The sequence below is a fragment of the Rhipicephalus microplus genome, chromosome 6 (assembly GCF_043290135.1).
Source record: "Rhipicephalus microplus isolate Deutch F79 chromosome 6, USDA_Rmic, whole genome shotgun sequence".
Lineage (NCBI taxonomy): Eukaryota > Metazoa > Arthropoda > Arachnida > Ixodida > Ixodidae > Rhipicephalus > Rhipicephalus microplus.
Genome location: NC_134705.1, coordinates 113,451,569 through 113,475,186, shown reverse-complemented (window position 1 = coordinate 113,475,186; position 23,618 = coordinate 113,451,569). Strand labels below are relative to the sequence as shown.

The 23,618-nt window shown below is 47.6% G+C and overlaps 1 protein-coding gene across 1 annotated transcript; it reads left to right on the top strand.

The window, feature by feature from the left end:
- The first annotated feature begins 1,258 nt into the window (after positions 1-1,258).
- LOC142765988 (endothelin-converting enzyme 2-like) lies at positions 1,259-18,908 on the top strand. The gene is made up of 8 exons (XM_075867795.1): positions 1,259-1,589; positions 4,176-4,623; positions 5,516-5,855; positions 9,003-9,287; positions 11,813-11,974; positions 14,328-14,531; positions 15,689-16,000; positions 18,588-18,908. Exons 1-8 carry the CDS (start codon positions 1,259-1,261, stop codon positions 18,906-18,908), a joined length of 2,403 nt encoding a protein of 800 aa, XP_075723910.1.
- Positions 18,909-23,618: the final 4,710 nt, after the last annotated feature.

Here is a 23,618-nt window from a genome sequence, read left to right as displayed (position 1 = left end):
CAATGCATAAAAGGTTCAGACAAATGTCCCCGTGCACTATTAAATGCTAACAGCAGTCATGTAGTGACGTTTGGTTTCGTCTGCCTAGCCACAAATACGACGATGTTTTAGAACAGCAGTAAGGCCAACACTGTGTTGTAAAGAAACGTTCTGTGTTGATGGGCGGCAATTTTGCACACTCAATTCTGATCAAAAGAGGCCCTAGTTGCAGGAAAACGTGGAAAGGAGAGCAAAAGCTAAGCTATGGTGGGAGCGAAGCAGTTTGTTTGTAGCGGAGGACCGCTTGATAACCGTTCTGTGATCCTTGGAAAGGGTCGCGCACTCGTTCTAGAATGTTCTATAATGGCCCAGCTAAAACTGATCCCACCAGCGCCGCTGTTTAGTCAACCTTAGCTACTTTAGAGGGCCCCTAAATCGCAGTCGTGGAGTTGCAGTTGTGCATGAGTCTACAATGAAAATGTGGGCGTGAGAATTTTGCGATAACGTGCCGTAATAGCAGAGTTACACGCATTTGATAAAAAAAATCAGGTTCTCGCTTGTTTCACACGTTCCTTCACCATGTTTCGTTTGTCGACTCGTATGTCCTCCTGGCGGGACGCAAGTTCCCACCATGGCAGAAGGAATTAGGAGCGGCGAGCGCACGTACCAACGCACTCAGATTTGGGTGCACTTTAAAGAACCCCAGGTGGTCAAAATTTCCGGAGCCTTCTACTACGGCGTCTCTCATAATCATATGGTGGTTTTGGGACGGTAAACCCCACAAATCAATCAACGAACAAAAGTGCAAAGAGGTTATTTTTGTGGATTACGTCAGCGGAAGACAACGTTGACGTCACGTGAACGCAGAGGAGCTGAGGATTTCCTAAATATTGGGCAAGGAGAAAGGTTTGCTATTTGGAGTATGTGGGGCGCCGCTGACTCGTAGCACTATCGCCTTTGGCAATGTTGGTGATGACAGCCTACTGAAGGCGATGCACGCCGTGAATTAAAGTGTTAATTATATCGCAGGTGATTTAGGGGCCCTTCAAGTCGGTTGAGGCTCCGCATAATTTTGTATTCATCGCTCTCTGTGTTTAGAAGGCTCCACCTGTAAGTAAAAGAAAGGCTCACTTAGAGAGATCACCTGGGAGTCGTCAGGCACCAATCGATCACTTAGACGAAGCCATGCTAACCGATGCAGCCCGACTGAGAGGCCGCGTCACTCGTGGTCAGTCCCGCAGCGCCAATGCAGCGCAAGGCCAGCCAGACGATGAGGTCCATGGCGACCGCTCGACAAGAAGGGGCACCGCGTCGAGCCAGCCGCACCTCCACAACGACCACAGCGACCAGTCGCGCCGTACCAGGGACGCATCGATCTAGCATCGCTGTGCCCAAAGCGACCGGCCAACAAGACCCGGTACCGCGTCGAGACAGCCGCGCTGCCCCCGCGACCAAAGCGACCAATCCTAAAGTTCCGCAGACGCATCGCCCCAGCGTCGCTGTGCCCAAAATGACCAGCCGCGAACGTGACAAGGAAATGACCAGAATGACTGAAGACATGAACGACAACAAGGCCACCACCGCCCAGAAAAAAGCATCAGCCCTCAAAGGTATGACATCCGACATTATTACTGAAATAATCCCATCAACGCCTCAGTAGGCATTTAAGCGGCAGGTTAAGCTAAATCAAAGAATCCTTGTAACAGTGTGGGTACCAAGAAAGGGGAAGCGCACTCACGAACGGCAGATCACTCGGGATGAGATATCGTAGAACGTGATTTTTTTCTAATGGAGCCACATTTTCTTTAACTAAACTTGTCTACCATCATGGTTCTAGCAGAAATGGAACCTTAGCATACTGCGTGGTAATCAAGTATTCTACCATAGAGCAGCGCCAAGTCTCGGAACTGCTTTTCGAGTAGACCATAATGTTCGTGAAACGTCAACTGTGGTTGCAGTGCTGGTTATTAATTCTTATTAACAGTATATATGAACTCCTATAATACAGCCGTCACATCGGGTTAACGACAACTGTAGTGAAGCGTCATCTACTGAAGCTCAATTATCCAGCAGTGTGCAGGACTGCCATCCTCGCTGGCCCAAGCGCCACATATTAGCTTGCCGAGTCTGGCGTTGCTAATACCCATGTTGATTTTGGCATTGTTATGCAACAGTAAACATGTGAATGTTTAACATGTGTCTATGCGTACGACTTCTGTACATGTCTTTAGGGTTATTTCGTAACGTTTCGCTCAATAAAAAGTATTACAACAGAGTCACCTTCTCTTTGCATGTTTCGCGCACCATCGATCTCAAGGTACGTGGGATCTGCCAATTTTTTTTCTCTAGCTAGACTTGTCTTCGTCAAACCTGATGAAGACAAGTTCCGTCTTTTGTTAAAGGACCGGCTGGTGAAGACAAGTCCCAAAAACAGTGTCTTCGCCAGGGATACCGCAGAAAATGTTTATTGTCGAAACATTGGCTGCTGTGACGTACTTCGCTTAACGCCATCCCATCACTCCAAGCGTTCAAGCTCTACTGAAGTTCCGTTTCGAGAGGCTAAGAAGGTGTTGCGAAATTGCGAGTTTCGCACCAGTCTTTAAGAGTAATTCACCAACGGCAGTTGTGACCATTGATACCGTTCTGTATTTATGATAAATACAATAATAATTACAATTCGCGAACGCTAATCTTTTGAAATAATTTTAGAGCTCGCGAGCAGAGCAGTCAACTCAATGAGTTAGACTCGCAGTTTAACAAAATAAGTATTGCCTGAGCCGAATTTCGCCCCAGCGCTCTCCATCGGAATCACCAATCGAGGATATCTAAGAGGAAAATTCAACATAGATACGAACATTAAAATGAAGCCAAGTCAGACCTCCCACATCTGTTTACCTTTGCTTCCCAGCATTCCGGTGGCAAAGATAAAAAGTAACCTGTTATAAGAATCTAACATTATAGGGATCCTCTGCTGCCATCGCTGCCATTATCACCATCAACTTGCATGGTCGAAACCCTGCACGCTATAGTATAAGCGATGACGAGTCAGATATGACAGAGTGAAGATGTGGATGACGCATATTTACCGCATGCTTATGTCATAAGAAGAAAGTGATCTGTTACGACAAAGTGACGTCGTAGATAGCTAAAATTTGTAACATGATCAGTCGTATAATCTATAAGGTAAATCGATGCCGCAGGTCGTGCAACACCACGTGATGTGTACCAAAAGCTGCGGTGGTAGAGGGGAGCTACAATAGAATCGACTAAAGAGGTCAGGGTAATATAATGCATGCTCCGCTTGATGCGGGTCGTCATGTCTAACAAAAAGCCTAGTCCCCGAGTGCATAATTCTTACTGCAATTGCACCGTCTGCAGCAGCTTTCATAGTCATGTTTTACAGAGACTCTAACTTGCATTGAAGAAGAACGGCTATTTGGGCTAGTTGGTTGCAATTCATGGTAATAAGGGCTGCAGCGCGAGCACGAAGGTGGTCTAGGTTTCTTCTAGCTTCTTCGTGCTCATGCTGCAGCCCTTATTACCATAAATTCTAACTTGCAGCCGAACTTATTCTTTTTCTCTGCCGAGCAGAACTCCAGAAGAGGGGTAACCCTAACGTCCGGCAAGAAAATGTTGGGAAGTGAGTGCTTTGTCCTCGTGTACGTTGACTAACTTCGCGCGTTCGTTTACGTTCGCGATCCTACCACCTAATCATGCAAAACCAGCTTCACCACTATAGCACCTTACTTAGTCGTGATGGACATGAGAGGGAGCTTCAAAGTCGGGTTTAATCAACGATTATTCTAAATGTATTGATATGACGTTGAGATACCATTCCGCTTGAGAATGGGGTGTCATGAACACTTCTGGGCTTGCCAACTGCTTTTAGCTGATATGAATTTTCGAAAGTCCTAATGTTCCCTGCTATACTGATTACGACTGCACGGTACATGTTAGTGGTTTTGGGACGTTAAACCCCACATGTCAATCAATGCACAGTACATGTTAACATACGCCGTGCAAACAAGAACACAAGAGAGAACTGAAGACACCACATAAGTGACAGTAGTTGCGGTATCTTCATTTCTTTTTTGTGTCTATGCTTGCAAGCCCAGCTTTTAACATGAGTATGTACCGACTATATCTCAGCTATAAGTTATTCTGTGCAGTAGATACATGTTTGGCGTGTTTCGCAGAACAACCGTACTCGGACAAGACGTCCCCGCCGAAGAAAGACGGGGACGCCCACGGCAGCCGCTATGCCACGAAGGCCGTGTACAGGTTCTACACGTACGCAACAGTGGCTGCGGCGAGTGCGGTCATCTTCGCGCTCGTCTACGCCGCCTTCTGGATGCTACGCGGGAGAGTGACCAACGATGGCGTGCAGTGCCGCACGAAGGAATGCAAGGAGGCCGCCGAGTACCTGAAAAATCTGACGGTCGCCGCGTACACGCCGTGTTCCGACTTCTACGACCGCGTGTGTGGCACGTGGACCGCGCCTGGTGCGGGATTCCAAGTGGACTTACTGAAAGACCTGCTGCGCACGCTCAACGCCAGCATGTTCGAGACGCGTGTGCCCCAGGACGCCGAGAGCCAGCGACTTGGCATGCACGTCCTTTTGCCCCTCTACCGGGGCTGCTACAGGTGAGCCCGGCGAGACCTCGTGCTATTGAGTGCACGTTCTCTGGTTAAAGAGGATACCAAAAAGAAAAAAAATGTATTTATTATGAAATGAAGCTTGCCGGTGCTGCCGAAGTGCGTCACGTGGTCGCGTTCTCGGTGCTGAGCAGGAGTAGCCGCAGCAGAATCAGCAAGCAACATAGCAAGTAATTTTAAGAGGCAACTGAAGCAAAAGTTGAAACAACAGCAACAGGAGTGGAAGTAGTAGCGGAAGATAAAATTGGAGTACGTTCGTGCTTCGTTTTCATGAGTAGAGTGCGATATAGCATGATCAGACCGTGTTCGTGTCACGTTCCCAATCGGTGGACACCTAAACCGATCTGCAAGGATGTCCGAAATGTGGACGCCCTTTGGCTCCTGTATCTATGCATGCGGCGCGATGGAACACAGCCCCGGAAAGAAAGTGCACGTGCCTCCTTCGCGTAATTTCGCCGGTCATAGTTAACTATGTCGAAGTACATCGCAGATGAGCATATTACAACGTTAAATGTTGTGTTTAAATAGTTCGCTGTTAGAGTGCTCAAGAAATCGTTTCACTGTTCGGCCACACGTGGTGGCCGAACAGTGAAACGCCTCGTGCCATGGAGCGAGGGGCCGCAGGTATCAATTCCCGCTCTCCAACCAAACTGGAAATTATTTCTTTGTCTTAGTCTGTTTTGAATTTTCACCTTTTGACAATAATTTTTCGCCAACAACCTACAACACAGATGCCTACGCGGACAGCGAAATTCCTGCGAAGCGAGTTATTTAACTCTATCGCGGTAGTATTTAGAATCATCCGAGAAGTAAATGTCATTTTATTCAAAAGAGTAAACGACCATGTGACAGCTCCATCTCTTCTGCGGGGCCCCAACAGATACATGCAGCACGTGAGTAACATACGGGACGAGGTCGCAAACACCGAGGCTGCGGTGAACGTCAACGAAGTGCGTCGTGCGACCTCCTTCTCGGACATTGTGCGCTTCGTGGTGCGCACGTCGCTTCAACTCGGCTTCTACACCATCTTCGACGTGCGCTTCGTACACGAGGGCGACCGGGACATGCTCGAACTGCGACGCGGTTACTCGCTGCAAGCCAAGGTGGGCAGCCAGGGCGCTTCCGACGCCAAGTTTCGCATCTCCAAGCTTGTCAGTAGCTGGCTGGGCATCGACAATGCGACCAAGGAGACTGAACTACTCTTCCGGATTGACGCTAAGGTAAGCTGCTGTTCGCTCTCAACTCTTAATCAAAATATATTATGAGAATACTTCGGCAAATGACAATATTATTCAAGGCGCAGTGTAGGGCTCCAGAAATTTCGATCAACTTGTGGTCTTCAACACGCACTAACATCGCACAATACGTGGGCCTCTACCATAACGTTTTCAGTAGCACTGATAGCTAGGTGAGTTGGTGGAGGTTCATGATTATGAAACGGCGCAACCAAAGGACGATAAACATAACCGATGAATTGATAAACATAACCTATGAAATTGATGAAGTGAGAGAGAGAGAAGTGCGTTGCGAGTGAGCGCAGGTGCGTTGGGAGGAGTCGACAGCAGCTGCGGGTGAGAGAGAGTGACGTCAACCCGGAGCTGCAACTTGACCTACTTGGCATCGCTCCAACAGATGTGGTGGGGGAACGCGGTGCGGCGCGTTGGCACGGAGACACAGACGCACAGCATTCCACAAGCTAGTCAAGGAGCTGCTTCGCGACGATTATTTATTTTAGATATGCAGCTGAACACCCAGAAAACATATGAAAGCCTGCGGGATACTCGTCAATGCTTTAACCCCACAAGCTGCTATGCTTCGCTGGTGTACAAAACTGAAAGCCAACCGGAGTCTGTGCTTATAAAGAACGTAAGAGCCTTAGCTTGTGGGAGCAGTCACCACTTCGCTACTGCTGAAGATGAACACGGTGCACACTGGCATCTCAGAGACGAGCAATAACAACCATTACGATAAAAGCAAATTATTCAATACCAAAACTCGCTGAAGCGGGGAACAGGTACAAAAAGAGATGGGTGGTTTTTCATGCCGGAAGGCGCGAACTGCCAAGAAAACATTAACGCTCCTACTTCATGAGCAAAATTTTCCCAACGTGGAACGAAAGGAGGATGATACACGGTAGGTGGGCGGTGGGAAAAGCAGTATATCTATAGATACGTGCACAGCACATAGCCAGTGTACCTAGCCCAAACCTTGTACTGTCACTTCCATAAGAAAAAGAAAAAGAACGAGCTGGGATTAGCCAGCAGTTCAGCTGGGACAGCTATCCTTTCCCCAATTCCTTATTTATTCCCGTTGCAAGACCTCCTCGGCGGTACACTGGTTATGGTCTTTGGCTGCAGTCCCGATAGTCGCAAGTTGGACACCAACCCCGATGGTCGCATTTCGATGGAGGCGTAATGCTAGAGGCCAGTGATCTGTGCTATGCCGACACGCGTTAAAAGACACTTCATGGTCGAAATTTCTGCAGCCTTCCAATTTAATGCGCCTCATGAATACATCGTGGTTTGGCGCGTATAGCCAAACGCATTTACTGTTGTTAATATTTTGAGGGGAAAGCCATAGATGCGCCATGGAATGCTTAAATAGACCGTTGGCCTCCCGAGTTGGTGGTGTGGACACTATGCAAAAAGCTTACGATCACGTGATAACGTCACTATATGACATCATTATAACGTTACTAGCGAAATTCATGACTTGATTACATGATAGTGTAGCGTGGTCAAAGATGAACCAATCGCGGAGGTAGTCCGACTACGTTAGGGCGCAGAGCTTGCAATATCTCCCATATTACAGGTAGTGTGAAACTAGGTTAAGGGAGGAGATTCTTAGAAAGGGGGGAGCGGAGAGGGTCCATACATGAACTGAGACGAAACATATTCACGAATTGCACGCTGATGACGGGGCGAAGCAGTGTGCATGGGATCAGGAATCATGGCCTTCTATTTCGTTTTGGCTAAGAGCCTTTATATTTTGTTTTTGCTGTCGTTTTGTTCTGTCAAATGCTTTCATTTACGGGTGGTTAAATGTAAAAGTTTTCACATTGTTGTGGTCCTTTATATTGTTTGTTCTGGTTAACAGCCTTTTGATGTTGTTCACAGATGTTTCGGTTTGTTCACATGCACGTACCTGCGCTATATCCACTGTAGACACCAGACGATGGAGTATACATCATGTGGCGTTACGGGGCATCGTGTGGTGTTACGGAGCTTCGCCCCTATTAGAAGATGGACTTCGCTTTCGAGTTGTCTCAGGCGAATGCAAAAGGGACCCTTTGAGTTTTTTTCTTATACCCCTGTCACACGGGCACTTAAATGTCTTTTAAGTAAGCGGTCTTTTTCTTAAAAGGAGTTCCTGACCGCATACACACGGCACAGAGCGAACTCCTTATCAGAAGCGGTCTTTTTCGTAAGCGGAGTTCGTCGATCTCTTTTACGGCTCCGAATGAGTAGCCTCGAAACCAGTGGGCGCCAGCAATTTTCGAGTGGTGGGAAAAAAAGAGTGAACGCTTATTTTTCTGTCACCAAAACTCTTTGTAAAAACGAATTTCATATCCTGCAGAAGGTGTAATGAACTCTTTTAATGGTTGTTTCCTTTTCTACTCTCGTAAGCAGCTACAACGCATGGGCAACATCACGTGGTGATGCTCGGTCTCGCGCCGCGTCATTTTGCACAAGCGAAAAAAGCGTGGCAGTCGTGGGTTTGGCCGTCATTCATGTGGTCCGAGTCCGAGCGTCTATGGCCAACTACGCAGATCAAGCAGCCGGCGCCCCACGGAAAATGCAGCGTCTGCAATGGTCGGAAGCAGACACGTTATCCTCTCCTTGGCGGCTTTTGCAGCGTCTGCCTCGCTTTCCAGAGCGAGAAGGCAGGCCGTGAGGCTTGCGATCCTCGCTTCTTCTCCCGTACGGTCGCCCATAACGTGTCGAGAGCAGTCGAGAGCAGCAAAAAACAAATACGGAAAATAAAAGCCCAGTGGTGCCAGACGAACTTGTGCACGTCGCTAGTTATGGGAATGCTTCCTTAACTGGTGCAACAAATTTTCACATTGGTGTTTCTTCATCTCTTATTCTTAAATTTATTTAAAGAAACGAGCAGTGCAACAAGTCTTTAATTTTGTACATCGTGATACATCGTTTAATTTTCATTGCTTCTCTTTTAACTGCTAGCGCCACGCTTTCGCTAGCGTCTTCGAACGAAAACACTAAAAGGACATCGTTGCTGCTGTGTGTCATTGCCGCAAACACCTCTTTGTTAAAAGTCTTTCAACTTCCTAAAAGACCGCTTACTTAAAAGACTTTTTGCGCGCCCGTGTGACACAGGTATTATTCACGTTCCATCTCTGACTGCAGGTGCAGACCGCGTTCGCTCAACACTTACCAGAGTCGCGGTCGACCCTTCGCGATGTCACCGAGGGCTTGCTGACGCTGTCGGCCGACGAGTGGGTGAAGGCCATCAACGACGCCCACAACGTGACCGCGCTCAAAATCCAAGCGTCCGACTCCGTTATTGACACGAACATGGCGTCGGTGCGCCGGGTGGGCGAGTACCTGCCAGCCGAGGGGGTCAACGCTACTGCTTTTTACATCGCGACCAACCTTGTGGCGGACGTCATATTCGTCGTCTACACGAAGCTGGCACGTGTCATTTACGTCATCACATTTTTCTTCTCTCCGGGTCCTTTTGTTTCATGAGCCTTTGTCGCAAACGTCCGCTTGATCACTCAGTTTCAAAAGCGACCAGTGACGTGATGAGTGTTTTCGTGTCTGGCCTTACTTCGCGGGGCTGCATTCTCACTTGAGACTATAGATAGTACGACCCCAGCAACCGGCTGGAGGAAATGAATAACTGTGAAGGATAGAATTCGTAGTTACACCAAACATTCTTAAAGGAATACAGCCACAGTTGCGTGTAGCTCAGAAAACTGAAACAAACAAACAAACCAAGAATCAAACAAACAAAGTTCACTATAGCCGTGTAAAGCGCTAGGAACAAGCGAGGGTGGTTCATCTTAAGGGCCTTACATGGCCTTCTTGGCTGGTCGTCTTTCCTTGGCGTTAGCAGAGTAGAACCACAGCTTGTCACAGACTTTGCAAGAATGACCAAGTCCCCGTCATGCAACTACGTGAACTCACGAATGCATAGCGCAGTGGGGTCATGCGGGGAGCCTGCAACGTACGTGTCTGAATCCCTTGGTTAAATTAAGTTTTTTTCTCTTCCTTCACACCCCTACGCTAGAAACTAAGATACAAACCTGCCTTTGGCCCTAGGGTTGAAACACTGGCCTTTAGTTGTTCGGACCCAGCCCGCACCTCAACGACGGGCAAACTCGGCGCGGTGGCTGAACGGTTAGTCTATCTCATTGGACTTGGCTTGGCGATGGCTGCTCCTCGGGGGCGTGCTTGGCTAGGTGAAGCAGACGAATGCAAAGTTAGCACGGCTTTTTGGTGATGGCGGACGTTTTTTGTCGAGCTTTAAAGCCACTTTCTAAAAAACTATGGTATGTTCAGTGTTTTCTTTTTACAAATAAAGCAACAGACTAGGCCCGTGTGAAACGAGGTGGTTACTTCAGCATATAGTGATACACAGTGCGTGCAAACTGAGTGGCAGTGCGATCACGCCATTTCAGTGCCTCCGAAAACAGTAAGGTTTAATAGGTTTGACTTTATCTTTACACAACTACTCTATTTTGGCCGATACATCAACTGTAGTGGCGTGGGAAAGCATTTTTGCTCCTTTTAGTGTACGCCACGCAGTGAACGTTTCGACAACTGTCAGTGCAGTTATAGTAAAAACAAGTGCACGAACACAACTCATGACGAATGAAATATATATTTTTTTTACTTTTTACCTCATAGCTCTTATTCTGGCACAGCAGGTATTGCTGCCAAATCATGCTTCCGTGGTAGAATAATTGTATGTTCAGTAACATTCTCAGTCACTTAGTGTCAACCCAACCACATTTTTTCTCACACAAAAATACAGGTGATCGAATGTTCATTTATATATCCATGGTAGGTAGCGTATCTCTGTATGTGCTACTCTTCACTGAAGAGGCCATCATGAGTTGATAACTATACAACGTGAACCGACTCTTACAGGCACGTTCAAACTTAAATTGAACCGGGGCTACGTGAGTCCGAGCAAGTATGGCTTACTAAAATCATTATAATCATCACTGTCGTTATCATCATCATCTCATCATCATCAGTCTTTCTACGCCCACCACTAAGCAAATACTTCTCCCATGTTCCGCCAATCAACGCGGTCTTTTGCTTGATGCCACGCTGTAGCCGCAACATTTTTAATCTCATCTGCCCGCCTAACTTTGTCTGCTTAATAAACACGTTAATCGGGCTATTCGGTAGAAATGTATGTTCGTCGGAAGCGCAAAACTAAGCTACACCGCACTTGTCTCGTTCGCGCTTGCCTCGTTTCTTCTTTTTTTCTTTCACTGAGTAGTTTAGGTTAATTTATCGCTCCTTGCGAACGTTTTTCTCTCCCCCTCGCGCGTTAGCCATCTCTTAGAATGCGGGGATACCCTTAATGACTAGCGCCTATCCTGCTTAACGTGCTCCGTGCCTTACCCACGTCCATTTCTTCATGATTTCAACTATGGTGTCCATGTGTCCCCTGAGCAACTTTTTGCTTGGGGTATATATAGTGGTAACGTGCCATTCATATTTTAATGATGCTTGCCAAGTGGGCTCCATCCTATCCTTATTCTTTTAGGTTCCCTTAGTTTTATGGTTCGACTCTGCGGTTACTACTTGTCTTATATAGACGTATTCATTTACAACTTACAGTGCCTTGCCACCTATAAGAAAGCACTGCTCCTTTGCGAGGTTGTTTCGCATTACGCAAGTTTTCTGCATATTAACTTTCAGATGTACTCTTCTGCTTTTCCTGTCCAGTTCAGTAATGACGAAGTGTAACTCCTCCTTTGAGTTACTCATCAGGGCAATGTCATCACCGAATCGCGGCTTCCCTGTAGGTTCACTTTATTGAAGACGCAACATTGAAGACGCAACAAGACGCGCCGGCTGAACAGAATAGTGCTGCGCTGTAACAGTGCTGTGCTGAGCAGGTGTTACTTGTAACACAACACGCACTGCCGGATGACTTCTTTGTATCGACCGCAATTTTTTTGTTGTTCGAGCAGGACTCAAGTACGAGCCCGCTGCACCGGGTTTCCTTCTGCGTTTACCTAGTGCGGACGTGCTTCGCAGCCACGTGGCCCCTCTTAGCCTCCAAGGTGTTGGGGGACAAGACCAGCATGCCCGCGCTGGAGCGCATCTTCACCGGACTGCAGCAAGCCGCGAAGGTATTCGCAAGTTTCGTCACCTATAGGGGGCGCAGTGCATGGGTGATTCGATATGGTGCCAACAGAGAGTACCAGAGTGCGTCTTTCACAAAGAGTTACGTGTTTCTCTCGGTTTCACCAACAGTTACGTCTTTGCACTCAGCGTCTTTCACAAGACGCTGAGTGCGTCTTTCACAGTCACGTCTTTCCAAAGCATATGGGAAGGTAAAAGCTGCTTATCCCCACTGCGCTGTCTACAACTGTGCAGCTCGACCTAGTCATGGCCTACTGGGTGCAGCCCAAGATGTAAACATACGCGTTTCTCACGAGGCCAGTGGTCGCAGCGACAATAAACTGGGGCTTGACGCAAGCAAAAATAGGACGTTCTCATTTTCTTATCTATGTTGCTGCAATAGTAGTGATTGATTGATTTGTGGGGTTTAACGTCCCAAAACCACGGTAAGATTATGAGAGACGCCGTAGTAGAGGGCTCCGAAAATTTCGACCACCTGTGGTTCATTAACGTGCACTCAAATCTGAGCACCCGCGGGCCTACAACATTTCTGCCTCCATCGCTGCAGACGTTGTCAGTGCAGATTAAGTGCGCGCTGCACACTTTCATCAGTGATGTGACCGACTTACGAATTCTCAACTTCACTATCCATTCCTTTTTCCTCGCTTCATCTCTTGGCAAGGAATCGAGGCTGACTGTCGTCGATGCTATGTTTGTACGCTGCGGCACGCAGAACATGCGATTCCTTTTGAAGCTCTTAAATTTAAGTATTTCGTGGCCGCGATGACGACTCGAACAACACAAAGCAAAAGCACCCAGGAGCGCCACCGCCCCACCGACCGATACTCTGAAAAAATTCCGCCGGTGGCCGCGGGGCTGCGTGACGCTCTACGAAACTTGCGAATACGCATGTGAAATCGTTTTATATTTTCAACCACAGCTGTTAGGCGCTTGATTCTGCGTTACGTAACCGATAGGACGAAGGAAGACGAAATATAGCGAACGCGGAGTGTGACAACACCAGGAGTCACTGGCCTCTACTCTAGCTCTCTTCATCTGTCACGTGCGCTGGCCTCTCGTGCGCATGCAGCGCTGGGACGTGCACCTACGGCTGGCTTCTCTTGTCACATACCGGTGGCTGGCGGGTGCGGTAAACATTTATTAAACTGTTCGCTTGATGTGCGCTCGAACGTTGCGAGTGCCGGAGAGGGTGAAGCGAGTGAGATGACACGCGGCTAGCTGCGATAGGCTAGAGAGAGAGTGACGTCGACGCGCGTGCACTGCGAGAGAAGGCGTGATCTACTTGGCGCCGCCCTAACAACTGCGTCCAGGGAAGCGCGGTGCGGACGGAGGGACAACGTTGCATAGGCTAGCCAAAGAGCTGCTTTACATATAAAACAGTGAGGCTGCAAGGGAAACCAGCCTCTAGTAGTTCAGCTTTCTTATACAGTATCAGCTGGAGTCCCTTGTAGGGGAGGCGTTTCGCGACGCCGGCAGTGCACATTTCTTCGTAGCGTCCAAGCGCTGGCAGTTAGTGGCAATATGTAAGCAATCTCACGCTTCTACAACAACTGACGGCGAAAATTTCACGCACACTTGTGTTGCCACATTATGGAGATGCGCTGGGAATTTACATTAGGCAGGATCGTGATCTTCAGTGCTGCAATTTTTCAGTTGATTTCGTTCTTAGCCGACTATAGTAGTGACTGCAGAGATGCTAAACAGTAGGCTACGCTTCATTTTGCTTCGTTAACTTCATAAGGGTGAAAATGAAAGCACTACATGGGGTGATAACATTCGTATATAAATTTTTTTGGAAGGTAAATACTAATAAAAGCTTGTGCATTTTAACTGTCCGATGCGGCAAACAAGCGAACCATGGCTGATCAGTCACTGCAAGTGCATTGAATCAAAACGAATAAAATTGTGCACTGTACGAGGTGATAATATTGCTGTGTTTCAATAGCATAGACTACCTAAAACTCGTTTGCGTAAACTGTCTTATTTGCCAAAGAAGCGCGCAGCGCCTATACGTGGCACAGAACTTACTCGTGTACTGAATGGCAACAAATAAAACTTCATTGTTTATTTTGTTATTCACAGAAGGATGAATGCACTTACATTACACAGAATGCCTTTACTGCATTGGCGCATTGGAAACGGTACTTGGTAACAATGCTTAAGAGACGCTGCAGAAGCTATAGAACCGGCTCCGTGGCTGGTTTTATCCAAGTATCTGTCGGTTCGTCCATTCATCCTTTCACCAACCTCGGGAAATCTCGGCTCTGTACTAGTCTATACAGAAATCTTGATCAAACTACTTCACCTGTTTGTCCCCTTGTGACCCGTTTGTACTCACAGACACCTCAAGCGCTTACCTGGATGGATGACAAGGAACGTGAAGTTGCCTCCGCAATCGTAAGCAACACGTCACTGCTGGTGGTGTCATCAACGATGCCAACGGTCAGCAAGCCCGATTACACGGGACCCGCAGGGTCATTATTCCAAGATGATCCAGACGCGTTCCTCCTGACGTACGCCCGCGCCAGGCGTCACCACTATAACGTAAGACGATTCGAAATGGCAGACCATACGGGCCACATTTTCTACCTATTTACCGGAGTGGCCGCTGTCGTGCGTTCATCTGGCCGCTTGCGCAGAAGCTAACGTGTTACCTGGTTGAGTTCGATGGCGCTGCAGTTTCTATTTCCGACAACAGCTGCTATATTCCAAGGGTTGGCTACAAAAAAAAGTTGAAGGACACTGCAAATTTTAAAGTGTGTTCGGCGAAAACCTGTGGCCATTAGACTTACAATGTCATATATTTATTTGGTTTTCTTCTGTTTTTCTGCTCTTTTACACCTTCTGCAATAGCGGGATTGCTGAGAGAGCGTAGGGCGGAGAGGCCACAGCTGGCATCGTACCAGGGCCCGGATGAAGTAATGGTCGTACACTGCGAGTATAGTAGTCAATAAAGGCTTCCGTCTTTTAAAAATAAACACTGGCAAACATATTTAGTTACGGCTTCAGCAACCCCAGCGTGCCGCTGAAAACTTGCAGGACACTTGATCTTCGCCTTTGAAAGTGCAACGACAGCGTCATTGGCGCTTTTCTCATCTTTTTCTCTATGCTTGCCCGGTTTCGCTTTTCGGTGAACGCATAAAGCTTGCCACAAGAAAACGAACGTCTATGCATATAAAATTGGCCATTTCAAACTAGTCTATCATGTAGCTAAAATGGTTGTTTTGGCAACCATTTTACAGGCTATTCACATAGTGATAGTCTATCGTGCCTACCGCAAGTGTAGTGGCGGGAGGGGGGGGGGGGCATCAGACCCGCTGCGAAATAAGGGTGGAGGGGGGCGCCCTAGGGCTCCCCCTTTCAAACTAGGATGGAAAGGGGGTAATTTAGAGAGCACAAATATTAAAAATAGGTAGTTTTAAAGGTCATAATAAACAAGCGTGGCAATATACATCCCTTAGCATCATATGCGTTTTTTTTTACTTTTGTCGGGTTGTTGTACAGCTGCAGTGCTATACAAGAGAGCCTTGGATGATAGCAAAGGATGTCACTCGGTGCCCGTGCAAGTGAAAGAAAGTTTATGCGTAGTGACCGCAGGGAACTGAATCAGTGACGATGTTTTACGCCGAACGTTGCTGGATGAAACGGTCACTGAATGCATGCCTATAGTCTATAATGACCACTCATTCCGGTCGTCGTAGGTGATGCTGCACAGCCCACCAGCTCGGACAGATTTGCTAATGTCTGACATGGAGCAGGGAGGCCAGATTGCGTACCTCCCTCTGTTGAAATCGCTCTTCGTACCCACGCTGCCGCAGAGGGCCCCGTTCTTGTACGCGGTTGGCGTACCGGATCGCTACAACTACGGCACGGTGGGTGGCCTGCTGGCGACAAAGCTGATCGACGTTATAGTGAAGAACGAGCGCACCTGGAACGAAGTCTCCAAGACCAAGCAGGCCAAAGTGATGGCGTGCCTCTTCGGAAAACACAACCACCTAGGTTTCGGGGAAAAGGTGAAGCCAGATGAACTTTCATTACGCGTTGCCAGTAAACCAGGAGTGTTAATTAGTTATTCGTGTCGTATCATCTAAAAGAGCGTGCAGTAAAGGGAAGAGCCAGGAAAGGCGACTGGTGCTAACATTTCACCAGGCGCTTGGAAGCTTGCCTAGACTCTTTTGAAGCTTATATCCACTGACGCTCTCTGTCAACTTTGGCGTCATTTCATTATGGCCTAACACGTTCTCTTGGTAGGGCCGTTATTACAATGAAGGAACGATGATGATTGGAAACACTTATTCCAGAACAAAACAAAGGTGCAGCCCTTGAAATGCTCCGCAATGGGTGGAGTTGCTACTCTGGGACCGCGTTGGTAACAGCCGCTAGGTTAGCTCTCTGGACCAAGGCGTTTCGGATCTTGAAGGTTCGAGCAACTGAGCAGGGCCACCTCTTATTCCTCTCGGGTTGGGCTAGAGTTGAGGGGGGGGGAGATGAGAAGCATGGCAACTAGTCACAGTCGGCCAGCGCCCGTGGCATGCACCGATAGCGTGGTGGCAAGGGCGTCACGGGTCATGGGTGAGGAGAGTAGGTTGATGCTCGTGTTTTGGAGCTGTAACGTTCGGAGCTTTCTACCTCTGCTGATGTGTCCTCTCTGAAGCTTCAGCAGCTGGCTTCTGCCTCTTGGGCCATGACAATGAGCAGTGTGAAGTACGTCTGATACTAAGTAAAATACTGTGTAAAACACTGTTATCGCTAAAGTTTAGACTTTACTCTTGTGCCTTAGCCCGCCTCAAGAGGAAGAAGTCACAGGTTATCTGGTCAGGGCTGCGTTGAGGCCATTTTGGCGTTCAATGCATGGTCCAAGGAAATGGTCGCCAAGACACGCTTGTACTTGAATCACGAATGTATTACCCCAAGAATATACAAAAACCTCAAGAATTATAAATTGTAGACGCCATATTTGTCGACATTGTTACCAGCTGACCCTAGTTTCTAGGGAAATGAAAATAAAAAACGGGTATTAACCTTTCGATCACAATCTATGTGCTGGCCATTTTAAACATCTTCCTGACCACATATGCACTATATACACCCATCTAACAATACACACTTGACCCGCTAGATTGACGGAATGTATTATAAATCTGTTCACCAAATCAGGAGATAGTAAAATCTTCGTGGCAATATTTGGCTTGCGCGTCCTGGGGTCACACATTATTTTATCATCACCATCAAATTAGATTGTAATTACCCCTGCTTGAATTCACGCTCACCGATAGTGCTCCACTCCATTCTTATTCCTCTAGTTACTTCAATCTCGTGTTCGGCTCCACGGTTACTGCCTGTCCTAAGTAAACATAGTTTTTTACAACTTCAAGTGTGCTATACTACCTATCTCGAAGCGCTGTTCTCTTCCGAGGTTGTATAATAATTCCGTTTTCTGCAGATTAATTTTAAGACCAACCTTTCTGCTCTCCTTTTCTAATTCAGTAATCATGAGTTACAATTCGTCCCCTGAGTTACTCAGCAATGATTATGTCATCGGCGAATCGCGGGTTACTTAGGTACTTTACGTTAACTGTTATCGCTAACTGTTCCCATTCCATAGGCCCCCGAAAACCTCCTGTAAGATACGGAGCGGTAAACACCATTGGGGAGATCGTTTCGCCTTGCCCCGCCGCGACGGTCTAGTGGCTATGGTACTCAGCTACGGACCCGTAGGTCACTTGATCGTATCCCGGCTGCGGCGGCTGAATTTTCAATGGAGGTGAAAATGCTATATGCACGCGTGCTCAAATTTGGGTACATGGTAAAGAACCCTAGGTGGTCAAAATTTCTCGAGCCTTCCACTACGGCATCTCTCAGAATAAAATGGTGGTTTTGGGACGTTAAACCCCAATCATCAATCAATCTAGATTGTCTCCACTTGTCTTACACCCTTCTTGAATGGTATTCTGTCACTTTCTTCATGGAGCACTATGGTGGCAGTTGATCCTCTGTAGCTTTCTTCCAGGATGTTTATATATGCTTTGTCATTCGGCAAGCACTTTCAATTCTTGACTGGTAGATCGCTACTATCCCTCAAGAGGAAGATTTATAACAGCTGCATCTTGACGGTGCTTAACTATGGAGCAGAAACCTGGAGACCTGCATCTTGCCTGTACTTAACTATGAATCAGAAATCTGGAGACTTACAAAGATGGTTGAGCTTAAATTGAGGACGACACAGTGAGCTATGGAAAGGAAAATGACAAGTGTAATCTTAAGAGACAAGAATAGAGCTGAGTGGATGAGGGAGCAAACCAGGGTTAAAGATATCATTGTTTAAATCAAGAAGAGTAAATGGACATGGGCCGGGCATTTAGCGTGTCGGCAGGATAACCACTGATAATTAAGGGTAACTGACTGGATTTCCAGAGAAGGAAAGCGAGTTAGGGGGCGACAGAAAGTTAGTTGGGCAGACGAGATTAAGAGTTTTGCGGGTATAAAGCGGTAGTAGCAAGCACAGGATCGAGTTGACTGACAGCCCATGAGAGAGGTATTTGTCCTGCAGTGGACGTAGTCAGGCTCATAATGATGATGATGTATCCACGCCTATTGCAGGCCAGAGGAGACATCGCCGCGCAGCAAGCCATGATGCTGTCGCTGTCGGCAGGGGCGCGGCTCGCGTACGCCGCAATGGAGGCCGACTTCCGGGAGCGCGTCGGGGGCAACGAGGAGCTCGCCCAGAAGTGGTGGCCCGACGTCCAGGAGACGTTCTTCATGCGCTTCTGCCTGACCTGGTGCAGCTCCATCCGGGCGCCTGTCCCGCTCACTTACGAAGAGATGTGCCTGCTACCCCTTTACAACATGAAGGAGTTCGGCGCTCGTTACGGCTGCAAGTCGAACTCCACTTACTCTGCGGGCCCGATGTGCGACGTCTAGGCTCCTCCTGCGCACACTTGGAGGACTTTTACCTTTAGTTACATTCTTCAAGGCTTTAGACCAACTCCACGTTGCGAACACGTCCATAGTCGAGACTATTACTGCTTCATCATTTTTGTGAACATGACTGTACGTTTAAACGTTTTACTTATATCGAACTCGACGCACATTATGGCAGACGTGGGCTGTGACGTCAGAGATTCTATGCGAGGATTTCGTCTCTTAATGAAGAAGTACGTTTTTCAGCCGTGTGTTCAGCAGTCATTTTTGTTTTATAGTTCTCAGAAGTCATTGTATGTTCTGCCTATACGCCGTAAAGCAAGTGCTAGTGTGGCAAGGCGCGTAACCAATATTCCTAATATTTATCCTGTGAACAATAAATAAGTTTGACGGTTGCAAGTTGTGTCTTGGAAACGTATGTGGCAAATAGTTTTTTTGTCGTTATGAATGTCGTAAAACGTAAGCACTTGACTATTTTTTCGGCCTAACAGTTATTTGCGCTATGATAAACTTCAATATGGCTTGGTACAAAATGTAACGCCGGCAATATTTTTTGGTGTGGGTACGCATTTTTCACTAAGGTACTCTTGTTCCCATAGTAACAAAATAGTTTTCATTTGCCCATTAACCAATTTAACGTTGATGTGAAATCACACTCGCCATGCTATCTCTGCCCATATGATTCATCAGGCGCATTACACTTCCAAGCCTTTAAACTTTTAGTCTAAGATGAGCACTGAAAGTACACGTATAAATTCGAAGGCCGCTTGAGCTTTACCATCCAGAGTACAACGTCAGTGCGTAATCTGGCCAAGTGCCCATCACCTGCAATCGCGTCACAAGGTGAACGTTAATAGATCGGGTTTAACACCGCAAAACTGCGATGAGACCAACGCCGTATTGGAGGTCTCTGGAAATTTCGACCACTAGGTGTTCCTTAACGGTGAAAGGGGCGTGAAGTGAACAGGTTGGGCAAAATAACTCTAGTCATGACCTATCAACCAGTGCATGCTGGCTCTCTATTATATCAGTTAATTAACTAATTGCCTATATGTCAACTAGTTTGTCACCTTAAGGCTCCTTGTGTTCCAATCTTGTACACACTTCTTTTTAATGTTGTTGATATTGAAAAAACTCGAACTTGAACACCTAAAAGGAAGTCTGAAGGGCGTCCCATTTTTTTAAAAATGACATTCTTTTAACAAAATTGCATAATGTTAACGTTACCATTACAGATACGCCCTTTTAGTGAAATTTCACAATGTTAACGTTACCGTTCGAGCAGATAAAAGCAAGTGAAAAGCGAATTATCTCCGGCATCCACGCTACGCCGCAGATATGTCGTGTCAAAAATGAGTAATTCAAATGCATTACGGCGATGTCGACTTCAGGCAGCGATGCCGGCAACGTTGGGTAAACCTCGTCGTCGGCCAGGCACGAACGGGGAACGTGCCCTGCGGTGGAACACGGGGAAGTCATACTAGTCGCCATACTGTTCATTGACCGTCGTCGTCCTGGTAGGGCAACGTGCTTGGATCCTCTTGTGCATAGAGACACGCAGATCAGCACCAGTGTGACGACCGGGAGCATTACAGGGACCACGCAGAGGCAGAGGACGTATTCGTGCTTCTGTGCTGCCGGGGCCATCACGCGTCAGCCCTTGAGCCTGTGCTTGCTTCTTCTCGGAGGCTTCGAAATCCTTGGAGGCTTCCTTGGTTCCGGAAGGTTGGGTCCCGGAGCAATCTCGAGACCCGGTGCCTTCTGAATTTCTGCTCATCGCCCGAGCTCCGCCTGGTGGGGTCCAGCCGTCGGTGCAGCAGGGGCATTGCTGAGAGTACTGCGCTGAATTCGAAATCCTGCTTTTGGAAATCCTGCTTTGAATTCAAACCAGCATTTCGATAAGCCGGAAACAACCTTTTTCATAGCTTAGGAAAGTGCTTTGATGGTCATGCTGTTTCATGACTTCAGAAGGGAGGACTCGTGACGGCGGTCAAGTGGTTATAGCGCTTCTCTGCTGACCCGACCGTCGCAGTATTTCTACCCTGCCATGGAAATCGCATTACGATGCAAGCGAGAACTCATCGTTAAAGAACCCCAGTAAGCCAGTAAAAACTTCGTTGGTAATTTCAGATGGTATTTAGTGGGGTGGGGCTCTAAGTACCCTAGCCTATGGGTGACGGCCTTAAGTCCTTAGACACGGGCGGCTTCGTGTGCGTGCTGGATAGCCCACAGTTCATCGACGAGGTCTTGCCTGAGCAAAGCCACCTCGCAAATTGAGGCTCACGTCTACCAGATTCGTAGGGGACGGCTGCTTGCTACTGGTACACTCCCACAACACGAGAACATGAGGCTGGCCCTGCGTCTTCTGTTCGCCTCCCGTTTTCTTCGTTTTGCGCTGGAATTTTTATTCTCAACTCTTAATAAAAAAAAGCCAGGTTCTTCTGCAGAAGAAATTGTAATGGCTCTGAATTGCAAAAAGAAGATTACATATTGAAGCACTTTCATCCGCGTTTCGACCCAAAACTTCAATAAATGGGGCTGCTGAGTATACTGAGTGGGATCGAATCCCGGCTGTGGCAGCTCCATTTACGATGGAGGCGGAAATGTTGTAGGCCCGTGTGCTCAGATTTGGGTCCACCTTAAAGAACCCCAGGTGGTCGAAAATTCCAGAGCCCTTCACGACGACGTCTCTCGTAATCATATGGTGGTTTTGGGACGTTAAACCCCACATATCAATGTGTATAAAGAATGAGTAAAAGAAAGAATGCGTAAAGTACCACAGGCTGAAGACTTTTTGGATAAAAACTGGCACAAAGAAGAAACGAAGACTGGAAAGAAAAGGTGTAGGGACCAAAAGGTAGGATACCCGACATTTTGCTTTCTACTTTTCTTTCTCGAGTCATCACGTCTTGTTTGCACTAACATCTGTGAACTCGATGTCGACCAACTCGCTCAGCAACAAGTCCTACCTACCGCTTTATTTTAACTTTTATTATATTCGACAATAGTATTAGTTATTTTCTCGAAACAATAATCGACAAGCAACCAATTTCGTGTTTTGTTTAGGTGTACTTTATATAAAGGGAATAAGCCGCGCAAATGTTTGATATTCTGAACCACAGCACATAAGATCAAGCCGAGCATAATGTCCAAGCGTTATGGCCCAAAGTATACAACACTTTAAGTGGCACAACTGTATAGCTAGAAGTAAGTATTCACAAGGACCCCGTATGTTAAGCGTCCTACATTCTTTCCTGCGCTACATCGTGACATGTGCCTCATTGAAAATCAAAGCGGTATGTCGTATTCCGAATAATTTTTATCCCACAAATACCTTCACCATGCACCTAACTACAATGCATTTTTTCTTCTTGGAAAATCGGTCTGGGATGCCAAGAACTTAACTCTACAACTCGTGTTGCGCCAATAAGCTTGCTTTTGTGCCGGGAACAAGTGACGGTGACACGTGTGCGTTTCGGTGTCGCGTTTTGTTCGAGCGCTGTTGGCCGTTAAAAGTGCTTTCATGCATGCTCCCAGCTTTATGAAAGGCATAATTCACAACCACCCGTTTGTAGCAGGAAACCATAAAGAAATCTACATAAATTTGTCAGAAAGGAACGACTCTAGTTTCAGAGAAACCCGTGCTGGTCCCAGCTAGGATCAAAGGCGGGACCAATGCCCTTCCAGGATGTTCACTCTCTATAGCAATAGAGCTAACCAAGATGTGGCAGTGTGAGGGTGAAATAGTCTACCACTCAAAGCTAATCTTGAGGGGTTTCGCAGAGCTTATTTTTACTCGTAGTTAAATAATTGTTGCGATGAAAGGTCTGAGAACCACTATATGATTATCAAAGACTCCGTAGGGTTCAGGGAATATCGACTCCCTGCAGGGGTTCTTTAATGTGCACCCAAATGTACTTTGGCCACAACCATTTTCGCCTGCTTCGCGACGTTAACGTGCTGCCTCGACCTCTCGTTCCCGTACGGAAGGATCTTGCCGACGGTGACGTGCCGCTGCAGCTTCTTGTTCACGTACGGCGGGATCTTGCCGACGCTGCCTTGTTGATGTGGCTTCTTGTTCCCGTACAGCAGGATCTTGCCGACGCTGACGTGCTGCTGCAGCTTCTTGTTCACGTACGGCGGGATCTTGTCGACGCTGCCTTGCTGATATGGCTTCTTGTTCCCGTACAGCAGGATCTTGCCGACACTGACATGCTGCTGCAGCTTCTGGTTCACGTACGGCGGGATCTTGCCGACGCTGCCTTGTTGATGTGGCTTCTTGTTCCCGTACAGCAGGATCTTGCCGACGCTGACGTGCTGCTGCAGCTTCTTGTTCACGTATGGCGGGATCTTGCCGACGCTGCCTTGTTGATGTGGCTTCTTGTTCCCGTACAGCAGGATCTTGCCGACACTGACGTGCTGCTGCAGCTTCTTGTTCACGTATGGCGGGATCTTGTCGACGCTGCCTTGCTGATGTGGCTTCTTGTTCCCGTACAGCAGGATCTTGCCGACGCTGACATGCTGCTGCAGCTTCTTGTTCACGTATGGCGGGATCTTGCCGACGCTGCCTTGCTGATGTGGCTTCTTGTTCCCGTACAGCAGGATCTTGCCGACACTGACATGCTGCTGCAGCTTCTTGTTCACGTACGGCGGGATCTTGCCGACGCTGCCTTGTTGATGTGGCTTCTTGTTCCCGTACAGCAGGATCTT